Genomic DNA, 24522 nt, shown 5'->3' with positions numbered 1-24522 from the left:
TGCCTTGTACATTTCCCTCCTAGAAGAGAGGTCAGTGTGCTTGCCCTGTACCTTATAACAAGAGAGTACAAGGAGAGCTCCTAAAGGGTTAAGCATGTCTCCCTGAGGTGAGAACACATATGACTAGACTATGACGCTCACCAAAAGAATCTAAAGGTGAAGATGGTGGCTGGAGTAAAAGAGCTCCCTGGGATTGAGCTGCCCACCGCAACAGACAAAGACACAAGCTCTTTGGGGACCTACCATGGGTCCCAAGAGAGAGGGAGCAAACTTTGACCCTATACAAGGGGATCCTATCCAAAAGGGCTTTGTGGACGGAAGAAGGGACCAAATAGAGGGGGTGAATCATCAGAAGCTCAGGGGGCCAAGGCAGAATACAAAAACAAAGGAAAGATTTTTTTCCACATGAAGGAAAATGCAAAACACGCAGAGGGCATGGGTGCCAGATCTTAACTACATGGGCTGTGCAAAGCTAGTCCCTTAATCCCGTAATCCCCTCTCCTCCTTGCACCAACCTAGAGCAGTCAGAAGCAACAACTGGACAATATGGTAGAAAACAAAGAAGGGAAATAGAAGCCAACCATGTCCTTTGCCACTTCCCCTAACTCTGGCTCAGGCTGAGGGAAAAGAGGAATATTAACTTCGAATATGGAGTTGTAATCATAGAAAGACCAGCCTGGCATTATGCTATTACTAGACTGTGCTTAAATCTTTAATGGTTGAAAGAAACCCAGGAACTTCCCATTTTTGCAGAAAAGTTGTGAAACCTGTCTTGTATTTTTCCTTAGAAGCAGAGAGTGATTTAAATGGAGATTGGTAAGAAGGAGTAAGTTTGATTTCTCTTTGCATCCTAATCAGTAAACAGATTGTACACAAAAATGGTGGTCTCGGGCTCTCTTCCCTCTCCTCCCAGATGCAACCACTTTCAACTCCTTGGTTCTTACCGCGTTTACCGTCACGGTTCTACGTAATATGCACATAGTGTATCTCTAGATTCATTAATTTTAGATGTTATCTATTGAGTTCCTATTATGGTAGACAAAGATTTTACCTTTCTTACACAAATTTTGCTTAAATCCACATTCAGTGATTTCATGATTAAGTCTATGTCAGTATTATTCCCTGTTTAATCAAGTACATATCAGGATTAAATTTCCTTGCTTATTCAAACTTCCAGTTAATAATTGCCTCAATTCTTTGTATTTTCTTTATTTTAAGCTCCACAGTTTCTGGTTTGTTTGAAAGATTCGTTCGAAGGCCCCAGCTCCATGGAGCTGGCATCCAAAGGCCGGCTGGGGAGGGAAGGATCAGGCTCAACCTGACCCCAGGAGGCTCAGGAGAACTACTGCGGACTGGTAAGGATGCAAGAGCAGACCTGCCCCACCTGCACCGGAGGATGGTACCCAAAAGGGACTCGCTTGGACCCGATGAACCCAATTCCTCAGCCATCCAGAAAAGCAGTGGCTGTGCTGATGGAGGAGAGCAGGCGGCGCCCTAAATCAGCAGTTCTCCTCTGGAGCTGCGCTGGCTTCGGACGCTGGGTCAGGTCTCCACGTGGGCTGCCATCCTCAACACCCATCCCAGGAAAACGAGGTTCACCTGCCGCTCTGACTACTCCTCTCAATGTAAATTGTCTGTATGGCCAAATGTGTCCCTTCGTTATTCGAGTAGAAATCTCTTCACGAGCCCTCCCAGCCTCCCGTCTCTGCCGCTGTCAGCTAGCTCTGCCGCACAGATAAGAGTTCGGGACCGTCCTGTGCATCAGCGTCCAGATTCTCTTCACCTCTTTCCTGTGTTAATCCTCAGTTTCTTGGATCTCACGCCTTTTTCTTTTTGGTTTCATTGCACCGTTTGAAAGAACACATCTCCTATCAGTCAAGTAAGAAAAGTCTCACTTGATGGAAATTTTGTGAATCCCTGCAAGTGTGATAATGTCATTATCCTCACACTTCATTGACAGCTTGGGCTTAACATTCTGGATAGGAAGTCAACTTCTCTCAGAATTTCAAGAGCAATTCTCCTTTGTCTTAAAGCTTCTGGGGCGCCTGGGTGGCACAGCGGTTAAGCGTCTGCCTTCGGCTCAGGGAGTGATCCCGGCGTTATGGGATCGAGCCCCACATCAGGCTCCTCTGCTGGGAGCCTGCTTCTTCCTCTCCCACTCCCCCTGCTTGTGTTCCCTCTCTCGCTGGCTGTCTCTATCTGTGTTAAATAAATAAATAAAATCTTTAAAAAATAATAATAAATAAAGCTTCTAATATTTTTCTAAAATGACACTCTATTTTCTCTAGAACCCAGTGCAGGGCTTGAACTCAGAATCCGAGATCAAGACCTGAGCTGAGATCAAGAGTCAGATGCTCAGCCCACTGAGCCACACAGGCACCCCTCTATTTTCTCATTCTTTGTCTTATTCTAAATCAGCTCTGCTAAGGAATAGTTCACGTACAATTAATATACCCATTTTAAGTCATTCTGTAAGTTGATATTTTCCCTTCTACCCTCCTTCCCTCCACTGTTCTCTCCTTTCTCCTTCCCCCATCCCCTCCCGCTCTACCCCTCCCTCCCTCCCTCTCTCTCTCTCTCTCTCTCTCTCAGCTTCCAGGATCATCTTATTCATCTTATTATCCCTAGTGTCCTGCAATCATACACTAATGTGTCTTAGCATACAACTTTCATTCATTCATTGTGTTAGGCACTCCGTAGGTCTTTTCATTTTTTTTAAGTTAATTTATTTACTTATTTAAGTAATCTCTACACACAACCTGGGGCTCAAACTCACAGCCCTGAGATAGCACAGTCTTCTGACTGAGCCGGCCAGGCGCCCCCACTCAGTAGGTCTTTTTAATCTAAAGATTCACATCCTTCAGTTCTGAGACCATTTGTTGTTGCTTTATTTTTTTGACAATTTTCTCTTGACCATTTTTCTCTTCTTTCTTTTTTGAGATGTGGGACCACCTGAATCCATTCTATAATGTTCTTATCTTTTTTCTCCAATTGTCTATCTTCTACTTTCTGAAAGATTTCATCAACTATAAACTTTAGGGAAGTAGGTATGCTATCATTTTTAATTTCTAAGAGTTCTTTTTTATGCTTTGCTCCTTATTGTTTTCTAAGTCTGTATTGTTTTTGTTTCATGGATGTGTCACGAAAAACTGCCCAAGACTTAGAACTGGACAAAAGAGAATATTAGGTGTTCTTTTAATGGAGTCAAGTTGAAGGAACTCCATTGAAACCCTCTGGGAATTATCTAATTCTATCGGGTGGGCACCTTTGATTAAGTTTCTATTGACTAAATAAAAAAAAATTTTTTAAAGAAAGAAAACAAAACAAAAGTAGGGATTGCCTGACTGGCTCAGTTCATAGAGCATGTAACTCTTGATCTCTGGGTCATGAGTTCAACCCCCACGTTAGGCATCGATCCTACTTAATAAAAAAAATTGAAAAAAAAAAGAAGAAAATGACTAAATCAGTGGTTGTCCCACTTTATAATACATATATCAGTAGCACTTGGAGGGCTTGCTAAAATACAGACTGCTGGACTTGGCTTCCAGAATTTCTGATTCAGTTAATCAGAACAAAGAACAAGCTTCCAGGTGATTCTGATGCTGCTGGACTAGGACCCTTACTTTGAAAACCACTAGACCAGGCTATGCATAAACCTGTAACAGTAAAGGTAACTTGTAATAAAACAAATGATTCTTGTCATAGCAACGCAAATGAATTTTTTCCAGTGATTCAATTTATTTCCACCCAGCAAAAATGACAACCCCAATATTATATACTATTCACCTAGAAGATATTAATCTGTTTTGCCTCTATTAGCAAATTCACTTCTGCATTCTTGACTAATTTTATGTCTCCTTCAGACTCTCCTTTGAATTGATCTTATTATCTGACAGGCTCCCCCACTAATTAATGAGTTAAATAAAAATTTTAATATATGCTCAATTTATATTTATGGAGGGCCATGTTTTTAATTTTTTTAATTATATTTAAATACATATATCATCTTCTCTTACCCTTTTGAGGACATTAAGAATCTTCTTCATCTCTATTTACTGTTACTATTTCCTCTGAGTTCCTCTTTTTACCCTTTGTTAGGCTGGGGTTTTTGTTTTCTCTCCTTTATGTTGGAGGCTTTCTTCAATATCTGGTGATGGTTAGCCATCCATTCACATTCAGGACTGAGATACTAAAAAGCTTACTGAAAACTCTGGGAATATGATTTAGATTTGTCCAATTAGTGGGCTTTGCCAAAGCATGACTGGATGAAGTGTGTCAACTGGTGGGATTCATTACCAAGCGATAAGGTAGCAGTTGACTTTTTCATAGGATCCCTGCTAAAATCTGTCTTCCTCAGGCTGGCTCAATTTCTTCAGAGAAGAGTCTTCCAGTCACCTGTCTGGGAAGTATGAGCCTGGATGCTGGCATTCTGGAGCTGGAGGTGTGGTGGTGGGGTGTGTGTGTTGAGGTGTAGAGGTCTTATCAGATTTACTCACCCCCACACCTCATTCCCTCCCGCCCTCTTCAATGCCTGTTATTTGTAAGTACACAGTCTCTCTGATTCAGTTTCTTCAGAAATTATACTCTTTTTTAAGATTTTATTTTTAAGCAATCTCTCCACCCAATGTGAGGCTCGAACTCACAACCCCGAGATCAAGAGTTGCATGCTCTAGCCAACTAGGTGGCCCAGAAATTATACTTTCCATCTCCTGTAGGAGTGAGGAAGAAGGTGACTGAATAGTTACAAAGGTGCCTAGCCAAAATGCTCCTTATGGAGACTTTCAAACAATTCCTGCTTGCAATCCTCACCTCATTTCTGCCTGCAACAAAACAAGGTGATTCCTATTCCTGTCCACGTCTAGGGTGCTGGGAAGGGGGAGATGGTTAGATTCTCCGTACATATCTTCTCTTCTTGGCTAAGTCATTTACCTTTCTCCATTTACTTTCATCTCATGTACTGTGGTTCAAGGTTACAAATGTCTCTCACTCACACTCACTTTGTCTTTCAGTTTCTTGTTTTCCTTGTTGTTTTGGAGTGATTTTGCAAGAAGAATCAGGAATTGAAAGCTACCTACTTGCCACCTTGAAATCAAAAGTCCTAGGTACTCTTTAATACACTGAAATCTGCTTCCTGCCCAACATCATACATCTAAAATGTACTTCCCCCCAAACACTTATGTCCTCTTTGTTGCTGCTTAAAATTTAGAGCACAAATTCAGTCTTCACCCTTTTTGACTTCTTCATAATATTTTATATCTTTACCATTCCTTTCTTGGAATTCAGTCTTCTCTTGGCTTCTATGACACCGTTCTCCCCTGGTTTTCCTCTATGATTATATACTCTGTTTGTTTCATACTGATGGCTTTCTCTTTCACCATTTAGCCCTCAAATACAATGCATACAAAATCCAACATATCTTCCCGCTCCCCTACATCACACCCTATTTCTCTCATCTTGCTTTATTCCCATTTTAATGAAACTCCAGAATCTACCCATTTGCTAAAGCTGGAAACCAAGTATATGTATCTCTAATTGCGGAATATAATATATATATATATATATATATATATATATATATATATATATATATATATGATTTTCCTTTTTCCTCACCCCACATATTATTTGTTACCAAGTTATATTTATTCTAATCTTTTATGGCTCTCAAATTAATTCCTCTTTTCGCCCACATTATTACTATCTTAATTCAAGCCCTAATCATTTCTTTCTTGGACCAAAGCGTTAGTCTTCCTGACTCTAACCCTCAACTTTCCAATCCAACCAGTACACTGGCACTAGACTAATCTTTCTAAACTGTAATCATCTTCCCAACCCTCCCTTACTCCCTGTCCTGAGGGGCCCCAAATACCAAAAGATAAAGGCCCAAATTTTTTAACATGGCAAACAGGGCCCTTTGTGACCTGTGACCTGTGACCCATTCTCAGCCTCGAGCTCTACATCAGCTTAACCGGGAACTATTTCTACTTCCCCAGAAGGAACAGAGCTCTCTCAAACCACTCCTTCAAGACATGCTGCTCCCCCTGCTTAGAAAGCTTTTCCCTATTTCTTCAACAGTCCTTCAATACTCAGCTCAGCACAGCACTTCCTCCAGGAAGCCTTCTCTGAACTTCCTATTTTGAGATAAGTGACTTCCTAATACTCTCTTAGAACACCCTCTATCACACTACATTGTAACCATCTGTCCCTTTCCACAAGACGGTAATACCCTTAAAGTCAGAGACCTTATATTATTCACCTCCATATCGCCAATACATCTAGAACCCTGTCCCATACTTAGGTTGTATATGAATAATAACAGTAAATAGATAAAGCATTCACTGTATGCTAAGTGCTGTCTTGAGCACCTTAAAAAGATGAATCTGCACAACAACATAATGTAGTTACAACCCCCATCCTACAGTTGAGGAATCGGAGCCACAGCGAAGCTCAGTGACTTACAGGACCCAAAGGCAACATGAGGTAATATGTGTTAAAGCCAGAATTTACTCTCACGTAGGCTGTGTGGTTCCAGAATACACCCTCCTAGCCACTCCATCATCTTGTTTATTATATTTGCGGAAAGGTTAAGTCTTAACTCAAGCAAAACTAAACTGGGCCCAACCCATTAATAAACCAGGTGCTCTCATACCATGTGATATAAAAAGTTAATTTCTGTCCCCATGATAAATAGATGACTTTCAAAAGAGTAACAAAAAAGGTTGTTTTGGATTTATAAAATACAATCTAATTTATCAATTTGCTACAATAATTGAGCCTATGAATTCTCTTTCCTGTATTCCTTCTCAGTCTGATTTCTCACCTTACAACTTTCTCCTAGTCCATGATAGCTAAACAACAGCTATTTGGGAAAAAAAAAAAAAAAGTAGAACAGAGATTCATTATTAAAAATTTATTGAAATTCCGCAATGCCCTAGGGCTAAGGGTTAGAACACAAAGCATAGTCTCTTTCTTCTCAAGGGACATAATTCTTCTCATTATTAAAGTCAGAACACAAGACAGAACTACTATGAAGAAATGACTTTGGAAAAATAATTTTAGTATGTTCCTAAGAAAGCAGTGCTATTCTATTTTTCAACTTATCTGGCTCCACAATTAGAGATATTTTAAAGCATCAACTAATGAAATACTTCTACGGTGCCTTGTAATATAAAATACTCTCTTACTCAAAGTTATATATACCTAGGGAAATAAAAAGAACCAGTGAAAATAACCCAGACTATGAAGCAAACACTAAGTAACTGCCAGAAGTATCAGACAATGCCTGATATCCAATTTACTACTCATCTTCCCACCCCAGGTCCCACCTTCAAACCACAGGTTTATTTGTATATTACAAAAGGGAGCATCTAAGGTTTGTTGTTGTTTTTTTTTTTAAGATTTTATTTATTTATTTGTCAAAGAGAGAGAGCACAAGCACGGGGAGCAGTAGGCAGAAGGAGAAGCAGGTTACCCACCGAGCAAGAAGCCCAATGCGGGACTCAATCCCAGGACCCTAGGATCATGACCTGAGCCAAAGGCAGATGCTTAACCGACTGAGCCACACAGGCATCCCAAAAGAACCCATCTAAGTTTTTAGGAGCAGGCCATGAGCCACAGAATTCTAAAATTCTCCTACCATACTCGGTATTTTACTCCTGAAAACAGACAGTAACACAACTCAAAACCAGATCAACAATCAGATATCTGATCCAAGTGGTTTTCCTTTATTTTTTTTTTAAGATTTTATTTATTTATTTGACAGAGAGATTGGCAGCGAGAGAGGGAACACAAGCAGGGGGAATGGGAGAGGGAGAAGCAGGCTTCCCGCTGAGCAGGGAGCCCAATGCGGGGCTTGATCCCAGAACGCTGGGGTCATGACCTGAGCCAAAGGCAGACGCTTAACGACTGAGCCCACCCAGGCACCCCTGGTTTTTCTTTACAGGTAAAAATCACAAATTTCTCTAATTTATCATCAGTGGAAGAAATCAAGTCTGACTATAGTTCAGACTTTATTAAATGGGTGTCTAATCTTCTGATTCATGGAGACCAAAAAACAAAACGAAACAAAACAACAACAAGAATACCAAACAAATGGATAGAACAAGGTGCCAAGAATTTTGGCTAGTGACTTTTTAACATCTCTAAACTCCAAAAAGCTGAATGAACTCATGGCACTCCACTTTAAGGTTTATGTGCAGCTTGAAAGTGTAATTTTTGCCCTTCTGAACTCTTGGGACAAAGAATCATACTAAATAATGTTTAACCTTCTTGGAATGCAGAAGGAGGGGAAAAGGCTAAAATTGATATGTCTCAACTGATTATAATCACAGTTCAAGGGACGTGGTTACCCCGATAGCTAAGAAAAAGGAGCTCATTTTCAACGCTTATGCTGGCTATTCAAAAATAATTTTTCTTCAGCTGCAATTTACAAAAATTAATAGCATGAATGCACATGTCCTGTAAGGACCCCATTGCTTCTTAAAGATCCATGCCCAGCTATCCAGTTTTTGCAAAAATGAAGAGTTTTGGTGGGGTTTTTTTTTCTTGCATTTGGCAAAGCAGCTAAACTTATAATCCATTCTCAATTATCCATGCCTATTTCTTTTTTTTTTAGATATATTTATTTATTTACTTACTTACTGAGAGAGAGAGAAAGAAGAGAGAGTGGGGAGGAGAGGGAGAGGGAGAGAATCTCAAGCAGACTCCCCGTTGAGCGTGGAGCCCAACATGGGACTTGATATCAAAACCCCGAGATCATGACCTGAGCCAAAACCAAGAGTAGAATGCTCAACCAACTGAGTCACCCAGGCGCCCCTATCCATTACCTGTTTCTAATAGAGCTAATATAAAAGTAAAATTCACAGATAATTCTCAAGTACCCGAACAGTTTCAAGCTTTCTTAAGTAAGCTTTAAACAGAGCTAGAAATGTGTAAATCACCCGCTTGCCTCTCTATTTAAGCAACAGATAAGTATAAGTATGAGCGGCAAAATGAAAGCAAAGAACTCCTTCAGGAAAACCATCTCCTGAAGACAGAGTCACATAATGGAATGTGATGTCAATATTAAAGATTAACTAAAATCGATTAGGCCGTTCAATAGCTTGCATTTCCACCATCATCAAACTTTCATGAGCTCTGTAAGAAGATATAAGTATAATTTGCTGGAATAAAGTCATACTGCAATTGAAGAATTTACCATGAAAAAAGTTTTGAGAGTAGGTATCACTTGAGTTTCAGCAAGACAAAGTCAAGCACTGTGATGACATGCTCCCTTTTGGGTCAGTTTTGTTTTAATAATGGTTCCATTTTCATATCGATAAATCCATAAAGAACAAAAATAGCAATCTGAAAATCAGTTTTTAGATATTAAAATGGAAGAATATGCCTATGTAATTCTTTACCTGTTTTACATTATTTGTTGAATTTTTAAATAATAGCACACTTTTTACACCATTCACTAACATGCTATTATAAAATGTTCTCAGTAAAAAGCTGACAAATAAGCAGTAGTCCTTTGTTAAAAGATAAAAGAAATAGGGGCGCCTGGGTGGCACAGCGGTTAAAGCGTCTGCCTTCGGCTCAGGGCGTGATCCCAGCGTTATGGGATCGAGCCCCACATCAGGCTCCTCCGCTATAAGCCTGCTTCTTCCTCTCCCACTCTCCCTGCTTGTGTTCCCTCTCTAGCTGGCTGTCTCTATCTCTGTCGAATAAATAAATAAAATCTTTAAAAAAAAAAGATAAAAGAAATAAAAAGCATCAAAAGATAGCCTTGGGAATATTGCCCCCTTCCGTCTTTCTAAAACCCTTCTAATAGTAAATATCTGAAATTTGGAAATGTTATTAACAAAGATTTAGGCTCACTCTATGAAAAACAAAAGTCACAAGAGAGACTTAATGAAGCAAAGTATTGGTGATATAAATTTCATATAAATATGTGTTTCACTTTTTTTAATGTCTTAAACCTTTCGTTATGGGACATTTCAGGCTTATACGATAACAAAGTTTAAGGAACTACCATTTATACATTGCCCACCTTCAACAATTACCAAGTCCTGATCAGTGTTGTTAGGACTCTATTCCTAACCACATTTCCTCCTTCACTCCACTGGATTCCTTGTGGATCCCAGGGATCATAGTATTTCATTACTAAATAATTTAGTACATCTCTCTAAAAGATATGGACTACCTTTAACAAAATCATAACACCATTACCAATCTCAAGCATTAACATCAATTTCCTAATATCATCAAATATCTGGTTAGTCCCCCATTTTCTCAAGAATTCTTCTTTTACATTTGGTCTGTTCATCCAAACAAGGCCTACACATTACATTTAATCAATAGATCTCTTCAATCTCTTTTAATCTATAGATTACCCCTCCTGCTTTTTGCTTCTTATAATGTGTTTGTTGAAGAAATTGGACTGTTTGTCCTAAGATTTCCCACAGCCTGGATTTCACTAACTGTATCTTCAGCAAATCGTTCAACATATTTTTCTGTCCTCTGTGTTTTGTGTAAATCTGTAATTAGAACTAGTGGTTTGATCTGATGTAGGTTCAATGTTTCGTGCAAGAGTATTTCTTAAGGGTTATATAAGGCACATAACGTGTGGCTGCCTCTCTGGTGGGGTAAGAAGTCACTGAGGATCACCGGCCTGGTTCATTCCTTCACTAGGGTTGGCAAAATGGTGACATCTGAATTTCATCATGCTTTCTTCCCTCAACAGCTGTTTGATTACCATCTAGAATAATTCTTATTGCAAAGAAAGGTTAATGCAATTCATTTCCCTTTACCACTTTTCAGAAAAGTGACTTGGTTCACTTAACATTCTCCAAAGGTCACACTAATCAGGTGGTTTGTGGGGGTTTTCTTAATATCACAAATTCATGGATTCTAAATATATTGCTGTATGTCAATCCACTGTGATCATTATACTTATTGATCAGTAAGTTTACTCCTGGTCCTTCTAACAAGACCTCAGTAATCTTTGATGTTTCCTTGCTTTCCGGTTTGACAGGATGTGCCAGGTTCATTCTATATTTCTTGTTCCAGATCTGGATCAGCCATTTCTCCCAGGAGTCTGTGGTGGCTTCTGTAGATGCCCCAACTGGATCCCTCCACCCAGCCGGGGCTCTCCCAACTGCTGCTAGTGTTGACTGCTAATGGCTGCCATCTGCCCCTTCTTCAAATAACCCCCCTGGGCTACACCCAGCTTCCCAACACCCCTATCTCAGTAGACCTTGGCCAGTGATTAACTGAACTGAGGGACTAAAGGGTCACTTCAGGTTGAGACTTACTTTAGAGTGCAATTTGTGCATCAGAGCCCAATGTAAGTCCAGGCTGAAACTAGTCTCCAGCCAAGCCTTTGTCCTTGCTTATTAGCTTTTGCCCCCTGCCCTGTCCTGCTTCCCTTATTCTCCTCCTGAGATCTCTCCTGCAATAAATCACTTTCACAAGAATGTCCCTTCCTCAGGCTCTGCTTGAAAAACCTCACCAAAGACACAGCATTAGTGTGTTTCCATAAGAAATGATATTAGGATTCTGTAATATGGGCATTACTACTGGATCGGTCTTTGTTCCTAGACCTGTTCAGTGGATAGAACAAGGAAATACTTCTTTCAATGAAAACATTCATTATGAGTTAAAACTGATATTTCCAACTCAATTTTAGGATTACAGGGATTTACTTCTCTGATATTATACCTGCATCTTTTCTCTCTCCCTGTGAAAATCCTGGCTCCTAACAACATCAACACATCTGTTTGCTAAATAAAGTTTCTCAAGTTTTTTGATACAGAACAGAAATTAATCATGAAATAACACAATCTTTTAAATTATTATCAAGCTTACATTGTTTTAGATCAATATTGTTCATTCTAATATAATGTTTTAATTCATATGAAAATGATCATATAACAACCTTTAAAACCTCAACTAAGAATTTACATTCTAAGCAGTTTCTCTTTTCCTAAGAGTAATGATAGAAACTGTTATTTCGCTTACACGAAATACGTCTTGCCATCTGATATTCAGTCCACAGTCATGCCCACCCCGTGCACACAAGGACATATCCTCCCATTAGCAATTAAGTCCTTTTCTTGGCATTTGCTACTTGTAATGACCTCTGATTTACCTTGTGCCTCTCAAACTTCATAATCATTTTATTTAAAATAATGTTCCTGAAACATTACTGTCATTTCCAGAACCAACCTCTCTTCTCCCCAGGCACAAACTAAGCTCTCTTTGGGTATGTTCAATTTCCAGAGTTTGATTTTCTTGAACCACATTTATCACCTGACACCCAGGGGCCAGTGGGAGGAGGGAGGCACTACTGAAAGTAATCAGACAGATCCTTACACTCACGAGGAGGTAGTTTGGGGGAGAGCAACAAAGGTGATATGCAGAAAGGTTGAAAAATAGATCTAGGAGGAAAGGTCCAGAGAGATAGAACCATGAGCCCAGAAAACAAACAGCTTTTTTATTCCAAGTACAATTAACTTGCTACTTTAGAGCTATCAAACAATGCATGATCTTATCACTCAAAGAACTGGAGCAAAGGAGAATCTTGCATTAGGAGAACCTCTGAATCAGATAAGCTCTAAGATCCTCTCAAACTTTAACATTTGATTTCACAAGGACTGACAGTAACACAGTAGCAGGTGGGCCAAGCTGCACCCTCTTCACAGAGGACAGACAGCAAAGGGTCTCCTATTGTAACCTATGGGATTGAGGACAAAGATCAAGGAGTCACCTCAGACAAAGAGGGCTGTTAAATGCCAAACAGAATTCCAAAGGAAGCTAGGAGTGTGTCCTACTTTAAAATAAAGGAATTTATACCCACCCACATTTCCCAGCACCATTTAAAGACCACCTTTGAAAGGGCTTTCTTTTCAGTCGTTTGATCCAGGGTTGTTCACGAAAACTTTGGAGGGATAAGTGGCTATCAAACAGAGTCTCTCTAACAGTTTTCTTCAAGCTTCCTTTGCTTGGAGCCTAAAGAACTAAAAGTTTTTAAGATAATACGTGACCTGGAGTACAAGAAAGACTTAAAAGGAATGGCAACAGGCCTTGCTGTAGTCAAAATGCTGACCTAGGAAAGAATCACGAGTCAGAAAGGTGTACTTCTTTTTCTCCAAGCAAAGCACATGAATCCCTTCACCAAATTAATCTTGGTTTCATGAATTGTTTGAGAAATTAAATTCTACCTGTATTAGCACTGTTCATTTAACGCATTCCACCTACCTTGCATGCTTCCACGCACCAATTATTCTTATACCTATTGTTAGTAGATTCATAGTACACGAAATCTTTTGTCAGATTATGTAAGGGAGGCAAAGCAATACATAGCAGACTCAGTAAGTTGCAGGGGTATAATTCAGTAAATCCTTCTGAGGTGGTTAGTAAAAGAAATTTGGCTTTATTAATTCACTTCACTCTCTAGAATTCCAAAGAGAAAAAGAAAACAAACATTTCCTTTAGAAGCTTTGTATTTGCCAATTAATTAAGCCAAAGTAACGTATGAGCTGTACAGTCAAGCCTTCCACAGAAAGGGAAGTGTCCTAAGGTTATGCAAATAAAGCTGCCTGGTCCTACATATTTCAAAAGGAAAGGGAAAACCATTTAATAATCTAAGCAGGAAAGGAGCAGAGAAACATCCTACTGTATTTTCAATGAGATCAAGGATGTGTCGTTAGCTTTTCCACACTGCAGCAACTTCCCAACTACAAAGATGACCTGAAGTCCTGTTAATACTAATTTTTAAAAAATTAAAACTAGACAATGTTCCAAAATATCTTGCAGCCTTACAATGACCTAAGCCGCAATCAAAAAAGCAGAAATTTTCCCCAAGGCTGGAAACCAAAATTCAACAGCAGAAGGCAAAGAGGGGTGAGGTCAAGGAAGTGGTTTAGTAGGAGAAGAAGCAGGAAAGAGTAATAGGAGATTTGGAAAATCCCTTTCTGCTTCTTTCTCTAGTTTCTACCTGAGTTGCTTCTTCTTGGGCTAGGATGAATACCCTAAACTGAAATTCAAGAGCCCTAAACCCATCTCTTTAAGGCATCTGTATTTCTTATGTGCGTGTGTATGTATTTACGTAGGGTTTATTTTTCTGTGTCACTGAAAACAACACATGCATTCAGATGTGTGTACTTTCTTTTCTCCCACCCCCCCCTCTGGCAACCACCAATCTGTTCTCTACATCTGTATTTCTAAGGGAAGAGTTGGAAGTTACAAGGGAGTTTTATTCCTCTTCCCAACCTCTCAATACTGTCGGGCTCCAAGGTTCAGTCCTCCAGTCTCCTCTCCATTAACATTCACTTCCAGAATCATCATCCCATTTAGTCTCATGAATTTGGTAACATTTCTGTACTAATGACTCCCAATCCAGACTCATGTTTTCCATGAAATTCAGACACTAGAACATCTAACAGTTATTTTCTCTTTTTTTTTTTAAGATTTATTTATTTATTTACATGAAAGAGCACGTGCGTGCATACACGTCTGCGAGCACAAACAGGTGGGGAAAGGGGCAGAGGGAGAGACTCTTCATGCAGACTCCCCCCACTTCAACGCGGAGCAGGAGCCTGACGCAGGGCTTAATCTCATGACCCATGAGATCATGACCCATGACACCACAACCTAAGCCGAAACCAAGAGTCAGATGCTTAACCCAATAAGCCACCCAGGCACCCCTCTAACAGATCATTCTAACTTAACATATCCAAATTGGGAATTTGATTTCCAACCATCAACCCAAAACTGCTTCTTCCTCAGTGTTCACCATTTCAGAAAGCAGGACTACCAATTATCTGTGCTAAACTTGCCGCTAACTCCTGAGTCAAAATTATCAGGTTCAAAAATCCAATGACTAGTGTTGGGAGCTTCATGGGCCAAAGTGTTGCCAGCAGGGGGAGCAAGCTACAGCCTGGGCTATGACCTGGGAGCACCAGCAATTTTTAATCAGATATTCTTCCTCACGAGAAAGTCACAAGGAAATGTAGTGCACAAAAAACTGCAAACAGCGAAATGTAACAGGAATGAACTCAGTGTGCCTGATTATTTGCAAGTGCTCTAAAATTTTAATTTCCCCTCATCCCACCCCCAACACAAACACATAAATACCTCTTGGGGCTAAGTGTTGTTATACATTAACACCCTTCTTTGCCTTCTGCTGTTGAATTTTGGTTTCCAGCCCTGGGGAAAATTTCTGCTTTTCTGATTGCATCTTAGGTCATTGTAAGGCTTTAAGATATTTTGGAACTTTGCATAGTTTTAATTTTTTTAAAAATTAGTATTAACAGGACTTCAGGTCATCTTTGTAGTTGGGAACTTGCTGCAGTGTGGAGAAGCTAACGACACATCCATGATGTGTGTGTAGTGGGAGGGCAAGAGATAGAAAGACTCTTACTACTTCCTACCACAAAAAGACAGGGTCAGTAAAATGTATGGCAAAAATGAGGTTTGGAGCTTATCTACGGTTTCCAATACCATTTCTACCATCTATGCAGGTAGGAAAACTGAGACTCAATGTGATTAAAAGGCATTAGGAGGGTTCATTAAGATAAACATCTAGCACTAAAAATATGATCATGTGAACTTCTCCATTCTCAAACTGCTCCAGTCAAGGTGCATGGGTTTAAATCTTAGTTCTGTTATCTACCAGCTGTGTGACCTTGACAAGTTTCCCCTCCTGGAAAGTGAGCACCTACCCCAGAGAAGTGCTGGGGAGATGAAATGAGAAAAAACAGGGGAACAAAAGAGAACAATGCCCACGTGTTGCCCACTTGGTAAGCACAAAGTAAATGTGAGAGCTCTTGTTTATTATGTGTTATTATGATGATGATAAGGTTTAAAAACTATAGGATTCCGACACACACACACAAAAGGCTTTGTAATGTAAAAATACTAAAGAACAAATAGAGAACAGGAGTTAAGTATGTTTTCTGCTTCAAAGCGGTAGAAAATTCCTAAAGTGTTCCAGTGACATGTCTTAATATAAGTCCCAAGACAAATGTACTCAGAGAAAAATCAGGATACATTTTTTAGCTAACTCATCCTTAAAAACATTCCAAAGGAGTGAGATAAAATGCACATATATTATTAATTAAGTTTCTATTAGTGATCTCTATTACAAACGCATATAGGCACATTTGAGTATAAATTATAGATTAAGAAAACGTACATAGGTTAGAGCAGCCAAAGATGCTGAAGTATAATGCATTCCACATGGCCCCTGGCCCGTGTCATCAAGAGGCCAGCCCCACTGAAAGCCGACTGAAACTGCACTGTCACAGCTTCTGACCCGACTCCTTCACAGCCACATCCTAGTTCAGCCTTTCTCACTCTCAGGCCTGTTTATTATTCAGATTGCTACACGAAATGTCTGGACAGGCACCTGGGTGGCTCAGTCGGTTAAGCCTCCCACTCTTGATTTCAGCTCAGGTCATGATCTCAGGGTCATGGAATAGAGCCCCGTATCCAGCTCTGTGCTCAGTACTGAGTCTGCTTGTCCCTCTCCTACCTCTCTCTCTCTCAAATGAATAAATAAAATCTTAAAAAAAAAAATATCTGGAGTGCTTCATATAAAGTCACTCAAATAATCCTGAATCACCACAGCTGATTTATTTTTATTCCATCTCCAAGACACCATCAGAGCTGACCTCATGGCAACCCATGGTAGCACTGATTTTCTCCAAATGTATAGGTTAGGAAGGTCACAGGCTTCAGGCATGTGTCTTCTGGACTTGGTAAGGCACTACCAACGGCACCTAACCAAATCCAGAAGAGGAGGGCACAACAAGGCCTGGGCTCAAGTCCACATATGGCGTAAACACAGGAACGTGTCAGCAGAGGCCATAAGATTCCAGAAGGCTGAACAGAAATCATGCGAGTTAAGGCACCAATAGCCTCCTCACAAACCCTGACAATTTCCAGTCTCCAAAATGACCCTAGCAGATGCAGACAGATGGAGGAGGTGAGCTTTACCTGCCCCTAAAGAACACTCTCCAGAATTTTTGCCCTAAGCCACAGAGTAGCCTCCACTGCTGTTTCCTACCTATAATCTCTCTCCCTTCCAATTTGTTCTGAGGAAGTCAGAACAAAGGTCATCATCCTTCGATTCCCCAGAAGCAGTGGTCACCAGATGACAGCACAGTGTCACCTGTTAGGGCCAAGTTCAGGCCCTAATTACCTCCCACCCATACTGCTGCTGTAGTTACTTACCTGACCCTGTCCTGCTCCCCACTGACTCATCCTGCTCACGTTCAATCTTCCTAAAATTGTGCTTTGATCATGCCCTTCTAGTATCCCCATGAAGCACAGAAAATGAAGTTCAAACACAGTGGTTGTCTAGAATGTATTCTGGTCCCAATCTCTTTTTCCAGCTCTACCTTTACTTCTCTCTCATGGAAACCCCCACATACTGTCAAATGGTTCTCAGTACTTCTGCTTATTCCACTCATCATACCTAACTTCTGCTGCCTACTGCATTTCTGCCAGTATTTTCTTTTATTTTTTTTTAAGATTTTTTTTTTTAATTTATCCATTTGAGAGAGACAGAGACAGAGAGAGAGCACGAGGAGGGCGGAGCGGCAGAAGGAGAGGAACAAGCAGACTCCCCACTGAGCAGGGAGCACAGAGCCTAATGCAGGGCTCCATCGCAGGACCCTGGGATCATGACCTGAGCAGAAGGCAGATGCTTAACCAACTGAGCCACCCAGGTGCCCCATTCCTGCCAGTATTGTAAAGCCCAACCCAATCCCATGTCTTCTGTGAAGCAGTTATCCCCTGTCCACCCTATGGGGATGGGGTGGGGGGTGCAGGAAGGAGGGGTAACGCTCTCTGTTCTCTGAATTCCTATAATGCATAAGCTATACACCATGTGTAAATATCATTCATACCTTTATTCAATAAAATGCATTCAGATGCCTTGGACCAGGAGCTATTCTAAACCAGATGATAGAGCCCCCAAATAAGTCAAGATATAGGAAAGAAAATGAAGAAAAGGAATTACCACTTAGTGTTTGTTCTAGACAGATGACTGTGCCATCTATTTCCACGTCAGTTCAGTTCACCCTCATGGCTCCATGAGGTAGCTACTGTTATTGTCACTTTACAGTGAGAAATCAGAGTCTCAGAGAGTTAAACCACCTGGCAAAGATGACCTGGTATGTTTTTTTTTATTTTCCGTTGTCCCTGTCCCCTCTCAGACTCTCTGCCCACCTCTACCTTACTCTGTCCTTGGGATGCTGATCTCTGTAATGGGCATCCCCAAGCCCCTTGCCCAAGCCACTTCGGTTGAGTCAATGGAAGGCACCAGCAAGAGCTAAGAGAGCACTCCCCCCGCTCCCTTCCTGACTCCCTGGGTTCTGGCTGTGGCCACACTCCAGTCATAATTCCTATCAAAGGTTCTTTCATGGCCCCAGCAATTCTTACCAGGATCCAGTAGGACCAGTGCCATCTGCTGCCTGTTCAGGCTAGGTAGGTAGGTAGGCTCCACCTGAAGGTTAGCAAAGCACCTTAGCCCTGCCCACACCTCTGTAATTAGTCCTTTCATTAAACTCTCTTCAGTTGAACTCTCAGCATGCCACCTGTTTCCTGCCAGACGCACAGAGCAGAACTTGAACCCATGTCCGTTTTCCTACAGAGCCTGATTTTTTTCACTTGGATAACTGCTGTGTAGGAGATGTGTACAAAGTGCTGAGGATCAAAACAAAAGGTATCTCACTATGCTAGGAAGGACCAGACAAGTCTTTCCTGAACAAGTTACTTGATCATGAGTCAGTCTTAAGAGGTGAATTGTAATTCACCAGGCAAACAGAGAGAGAAAATAAGCATTCAAGGACAAAGTGGATACCAATTTCAAAGTCACAGAGGAATACATCTTATTACCCAAGACAGTTACGTAGGGTGCTCATGAAAGAATAATGGTGGTTGAGGGTTTCTAAAGTGTGGTGATAACCACTTACCCAGCCTGAACTTCATGGGGAGATTAGAAGTGGCAAAGAATTAGCTAGATTCTGAGCAAAAGAACCAATGTGCCTATTCTCCCTACCTTCAACAGACCCCCACCAGAGAAGGTACAGCCAACTCTTTAGCATAGTATACAATCCCTTGGTGATCTAGCCCCGCCGGACCCAGCCAGTCTCATCCAGCAGCACCACCTCCGGCTGTTCCCGAGAATGCCAGACCTTCTCACACCTCTGTTGTACACTATCTTCTCATCAGAGATACCTACCTCCACTTTCCACCTGATAAACTCATCTTTCAGAACTCACGTCAAGCGTCTGCTTCTCTGTACATCTTTCTGGCTCTCCAGGGTGCTTCCCTGGCGCCTTGTTCATAACTGTACAATAGCATTTTCATGACACAGACATGCACCCGATGTACTTGTTTGCATGTCAGTCCGCAGACTCGGCTGTGAGTTCCTAGAGGTCATGAACTACAGGAAGGCAGCAGACCGTAGAGCTAAGTGCTTGGGCTCTAGCAGCAGGCTGCCTAGATCCAAATCCTAGACTCTGCCGCTAACAGCTAGGTAAACCTAGGCCCATTATTTATACTCTCTGAGCCACTGTTTCATCATCCAAAAAATGGGAATAATAACAACATCTACCTCATAGGGTCGTTAAGGGAGTCCTATCATATGGTGAGCCCTCAATAACTGTCAGTTATTAATATGTATCTGTGTATCCCTTATTTCCTATGTAAAAACCTTTGTTTGTTTGTTTAATATTTTATTTATTTATTTATTTATTTATTTGACAGAGAGAGAGAAAGAGAGCACAAGCAGGGGGAGCAGCAGGGGGAGAGGGAGAAGCAGACTCTCCGCTGAGCAGGGAGCCTGATGCGGGGCTCGATCCCAGGACCCTGAGATCATGACCTGAGCCAAAGGCAGACACTTAACTGACTGAACCACCCAGGCACCCCAAAACATTATGTTTGTTGAATGAATAACTTTTCCTATCACTTCATAGTAGATACCACATAGATACCAAATTCTACATAGCTTGTTTCACTAATCGTGAAAAGAAGACTGCCATCTCTAAATATGTGCTTATTTTACAATTGGTCAAAGACACACAGGACCTTTTCTGTAAAGGAATTTAGCTTCTTGCCATTGTCGTTGGCCGGCGCACTGAGTCAGACATTCTCCTGGCCTTCTAGCAACCTCCACTGTGCCTGCAGCACAGTTACCCCACAGAAGGGCAGTTCTGTTTTAATAATTCACAAAAACCTATTATCAAGCCAAATCTTGATGATTCCCCCAGGTTGGCATGAGAAATGACAAAAATAAGCTCCCCCACAACATAGGAATGAACCACAGGGAAACTTCCTTTTAATGCTAAGGCAATGTAACATCATTGCAGTTATGAAACATTTTTTAGAACCTTTTACAGTGGCATTTTCTAAGCCCCATGTCCTTAACCATCACAACCTGGGTTAAAAAGTCCATGTGTGAGAACCCAAACCAAGAAAACATACCAGAGCCCATTGAGCAATGTGGTCAGGAGATAGAGAGCAGCTCCCACGTGAGCCCGAATTTCCTAGGTAAGGTAGCACTGTCACCCACAGAGACACAAGTCCTGGACCAAAACAAAGGCCATGCCTGAGAAGGCCAGCACCCTCACTGTCACCCTGGCTGGTGGCAGAAGGTGGCACTGGCCACAGCAGCCCACAAGCCACCTCCTGGCGGGGCTCAGCTACCGGCCCGGACTCCAGCCTTACCTCTCCCTCCTCTTCCCTTCTGTCTTGTTGCCCCTCTTCACCAACTCTGAGCCCATCGTGATGGTGCCTCAGCCTGGGAACTCTGTGGCCGCTGCTCTAATTCTCCACCTGCTCTAAGAGGGCTCAGAATTCACCCGTTTTTAAATCTCCCTGTCTGCAGTGACCAGCTCTGGCCTCTTGGCCAACTCTCCGGCCCGGCGCTTTCTGGAAAATCACACTCGTTCCTGGAATTCACATGGGTTTACAGCACTCGCTGAGGATAACGACACAATAACCAGATGATCTAAGCTGACGATTTTTTAAAAACGGAAAGAACCACCACGCCATGGATTTAATATTCTTATCAAAGTTCTCTACTTACCGGCCTTCTGGTTGAAGCACCTTGAACGGAGTGATAGAATTCTGGCTGCACTCGGCTGTTTTTCTTGATTCGTCGTTTCCTTGCGGAAAGCTCTTGCTCGCTCTGGTGCTGAATCTCCACCACGGGCTTGGCTTCTTCCAGGCGAGCCGCCGCCGCCGCGGCCGCTCGTCTCCTCAGATGCCGAGGGCTCGCTCGGAACCCCTGTGGCGGAAAACAAACCCAAACAAATCCGGGTGGGTATTGAGTTAGTTTCTGGTGAGTCCCTGGGGCGACTTCTACAAAGAGCCCCAAAAGTCACCAAGTTCAATGAGATCATTTACGTTCCCGAAGGGAGCATGGATGTAGAAGGAGGCTCGACATTAAAAAATGCTTTTAACTCAGTAAAGCCAGTTAAAAAAAAAAAAAAACACCCAGCGGGTGAGCACATTGCTTTATTTATGTGTATATACATCAGACCACGTGTGAAAAAGGGTACTTCCACTTGAGCGTGAAGCATGGCACAGGAGGTGGGCTGAACATCGCTACGCGGCAAAGTGTCACTCTGCGTTCCTGAGAGCAGACTCGGAAGGCAGGAAAGCAGGAAGGTAAAGCATCATTATAAAACACCAAGAAGTGAAGATTCAAAACTAACCGGAGGCAATGCCATAAAGCAAAGAGTACAAGTTCAGTTAAACCACATTACACGGGGCACCTGGGTGGCTCAGTGGGTTAAGCATCTGCCTTCGGCTCAGGTCATGATCCCTGGGTCCTGGGATTGAGTGCTGCATCGGGCTCCCTGCTCAGTGGGGAGTCTGCCTCTCCCTCTGCCTGACACTCCCCCAGCTTGTGCTCTCTCTCTCTGTCAAATAAATAAATGAAATCTTTAAAAAAAAATAAATTAGATACTCCATATTACGCATTTGGGAATATATGATTTTGGAAAATCTCAAAGAATTACATAAAATAGTCTCTGTCCTCATGTAGCTTACAATTCCCGAAGAGCAGCAGTTCACGTATACGCTGGCATGTGTGATTAAGAGTTAAAGTGGGCAGTTGAGGACACAGTGCTGGCAGATCCCAGACAAGGAATCAATGAGTGAAGCCGAAAATCGTCTATATTTGGCTTCGTTGTGTGGGTGGCATTTGAAGAATGAATAGAATTTATATTCCAGGCAAGGGAAACAACATAAGGAATGAATGAATAAGTAAAATAATGGATGGGTGGATAACATATTTATGCAGCAATAGGAAACATTATTTCATGACATACTAGGATAAGCATACAAGCTATGCATGAGGTATTGTGGGAAATTAGGGGGTAGAGGGTGTTAAATGCTCCAAGGAGGGCTTCAGTGCGATTGTGGGTCTTCCGACTTTTTTTTTTAAGTAGGCTCCATGCCCAGGATGGAGGCCAAAGTGGGGCTTGAACTCATGGCCCTGAGATCAAGACCTGAGCCGAGATCAAGAGTCAGATGTTTAACCAACTGAGGCACCCAGGGGCCCCAACAGTCTTCAGACTTTTAAAAGATGTCTAAAAAAACTTACTGACTGCAGTAAAAGCACGAAAAATGGAGGGTAAGAAATTCAGGGGGAGAAGCAGTATAGGATACTGAAAGATTAATGTGCACAGGGGGATTCCCACTGAGGGACATGGGAGAAGGTCTGGAGTCTGATTATGGAGACCTTGAATACCAGGCTGAAGGACATGAAGGAGGAGAAAAAAGACAAAAGTAGGCTGTGACCCACAGAGTCAAAAGTCGCTCTGAGGTCAACAGAAATCAATAAGGAGGAAATGCAAATGGATGTGGCAAAACTGAGGTCACCATTTGGGCGCTTTTCTCTCATCCCCAAACGCACTGGCCTGTCCCCATCCCTTCTCTGTGTGCAAGCTCGGCTGGATCCTCTTCAACCCAAAATAGTCCCAGAAGATCCCCACAATCCCACATAATCAAGAGATACTACAGCAGCTGCGGGAGAAGAGGACTAAGAAGAAGGAGCTGGGCCAATCCCTAAAATGCGTTCTAGAGCCATACTGTCAGAATCAACAACCACGTGGGGCTGCCTTTTAAACATGCACATTCCTGGACATCCTTGCCAAACACACACGCGGCGCACACACGCACGAGGCACACAAGCTCGCACACTCTCTCTCCCCCTCCTCTGCTTCCTTCTGAATTAGACTCTCTAGGGGTGAGACCAAGGCTGTCAGTTTTTGGCTTGGGTTTGGGGATTTTTTTCGTCATTCTCCTTTTTCCCTTTCGTTATTTATTTATTTTAAAGATTTCTTTATTTACTTTAGAGGGAGGGAGAGCATGAGCGGGAGGGGCGGAGGGAGAGGGAGACAGAGAATCTCAAGCAGACTCCACGTTCAGCGCAGCCCCAGCGCGAGGCTCAGTCTCACCACCCTGAGATTATGACCTGAGCTGAAACCAAGAGTCGGACGCTCAACCGAGTGCACCACCCAGGCAGCCCTCTTTAATTTTTTATTTTTATTGAAGTATAGTTGACGTACAATGTTTACTAGTTTCAAGTATGCAAAGAACCTCTTTTTAGCAAGCTCCTCTGGTAATTCTGTGCTCTGAAGACAGAACCTCTAGGAGTCAGAGCTCAGTCTTACCACCAGGTGGCACTAACTTCCACATCCCTTGCATTCTTTCTAGCTCAGAAATGTGTGCACTGGTAGAATTAACTAAGTATTTGCTAATATACTAGCTTCTATCATAGTGGGGTGAGGTGAGTATATGTCTTTGGTAAGAATGTAGCTCCTCCTTCTCTTGTGTTCATAGGAGTAATAAGCAACCGAATTTTGTTTAACTTATGTTATTACCAATACTTCTTACTGGCCTACAAATTCTGAAAACACCTGGAGGAAAAAACTCCGTAAAACGTAACGTGATGCCCTCAAAAAAAGATTAAGATTCAAACAGGTTGGTGCAGTCCTTCTGGACAGCAATAGCTCAGTAAACCTGCATCCCTGTATCTACTCTCAAGAGATTCTTCCAAGTGTGAAGGTGCTTAACATACATATTACTTGTGATAATAAAAATTAGAAACAGTTAAACCATCCTTCCCTAAACTTCAATCACTTTCTTTACACTTTCACATTTTTTTAAAGATCCCAGCACTACCATGTAGGTCTCTGATTTCCATTATAGCCAAATACACTGGCACTATTTTTAAATAACGTTTTATAAGCACTACAATATATAGTACACAGACAACAGCCAGACTATCTGGGTTCAACTACTGCCCCTGTCACTTCCTAGCTGTGTGATCTCGAGTAGTTACTTAACCATTTCTTCATCTGCACAATGGTGATTGAAACTAGGACTTCTTTCAAAAGGCTGCTGAGAGGAAAAAATGAATTAATGTATACACTTAGAAGTACATCTAGCAGGGGCGCCTGGGTGGCACAGCGGTTAAGCGCCTGCCTTCGGCTCAGGGCGTGATCCCGGCGTTAT

General features: G+C 41.8%; 1 protein-coding gene across 15 annotated transcripts in view; it reads right to left on the bottom strand.

Moving 5' to 3' along the window:
* The window catches only part of DST (dystonin), a 452944-nt gene that overhangs the window by 373802 nt on the left and 54620 nt on the right, over nt 1–24522 (bottom strand). For all 15 annotated transcript variants that reach the window (XM_087856995.1, XM_087856988.1, XM_087856983.1 and 12 more), the window contains exon 3: nt 21083–21283. In XM_087856995.1, the coding sequence (XP_087713121.1) occupies nt 21083–21283 (201 nt within the window). The remainder of the gene's footprint in view (nt 1–21082; nt 21284–24522) is intronic.

Source organism: Ursus americanus, chromosome 29 (assembly GCF_024610735.1).
Source record: "Ursus americanus isolate L20-20 chromosome 29, mUrsAme1.1.p, whole genome shotgun sequence".
In the NCBI taxonomy this organism is placed as follows: Eukaryota; Metazoa; Chordata; class Mammalia; order Carnivora; family Ursidae; genus Ursus; species Ursus americanus.
This window is presented reverse-complemented; position numbering and strand designations above follow the sequence as displayed.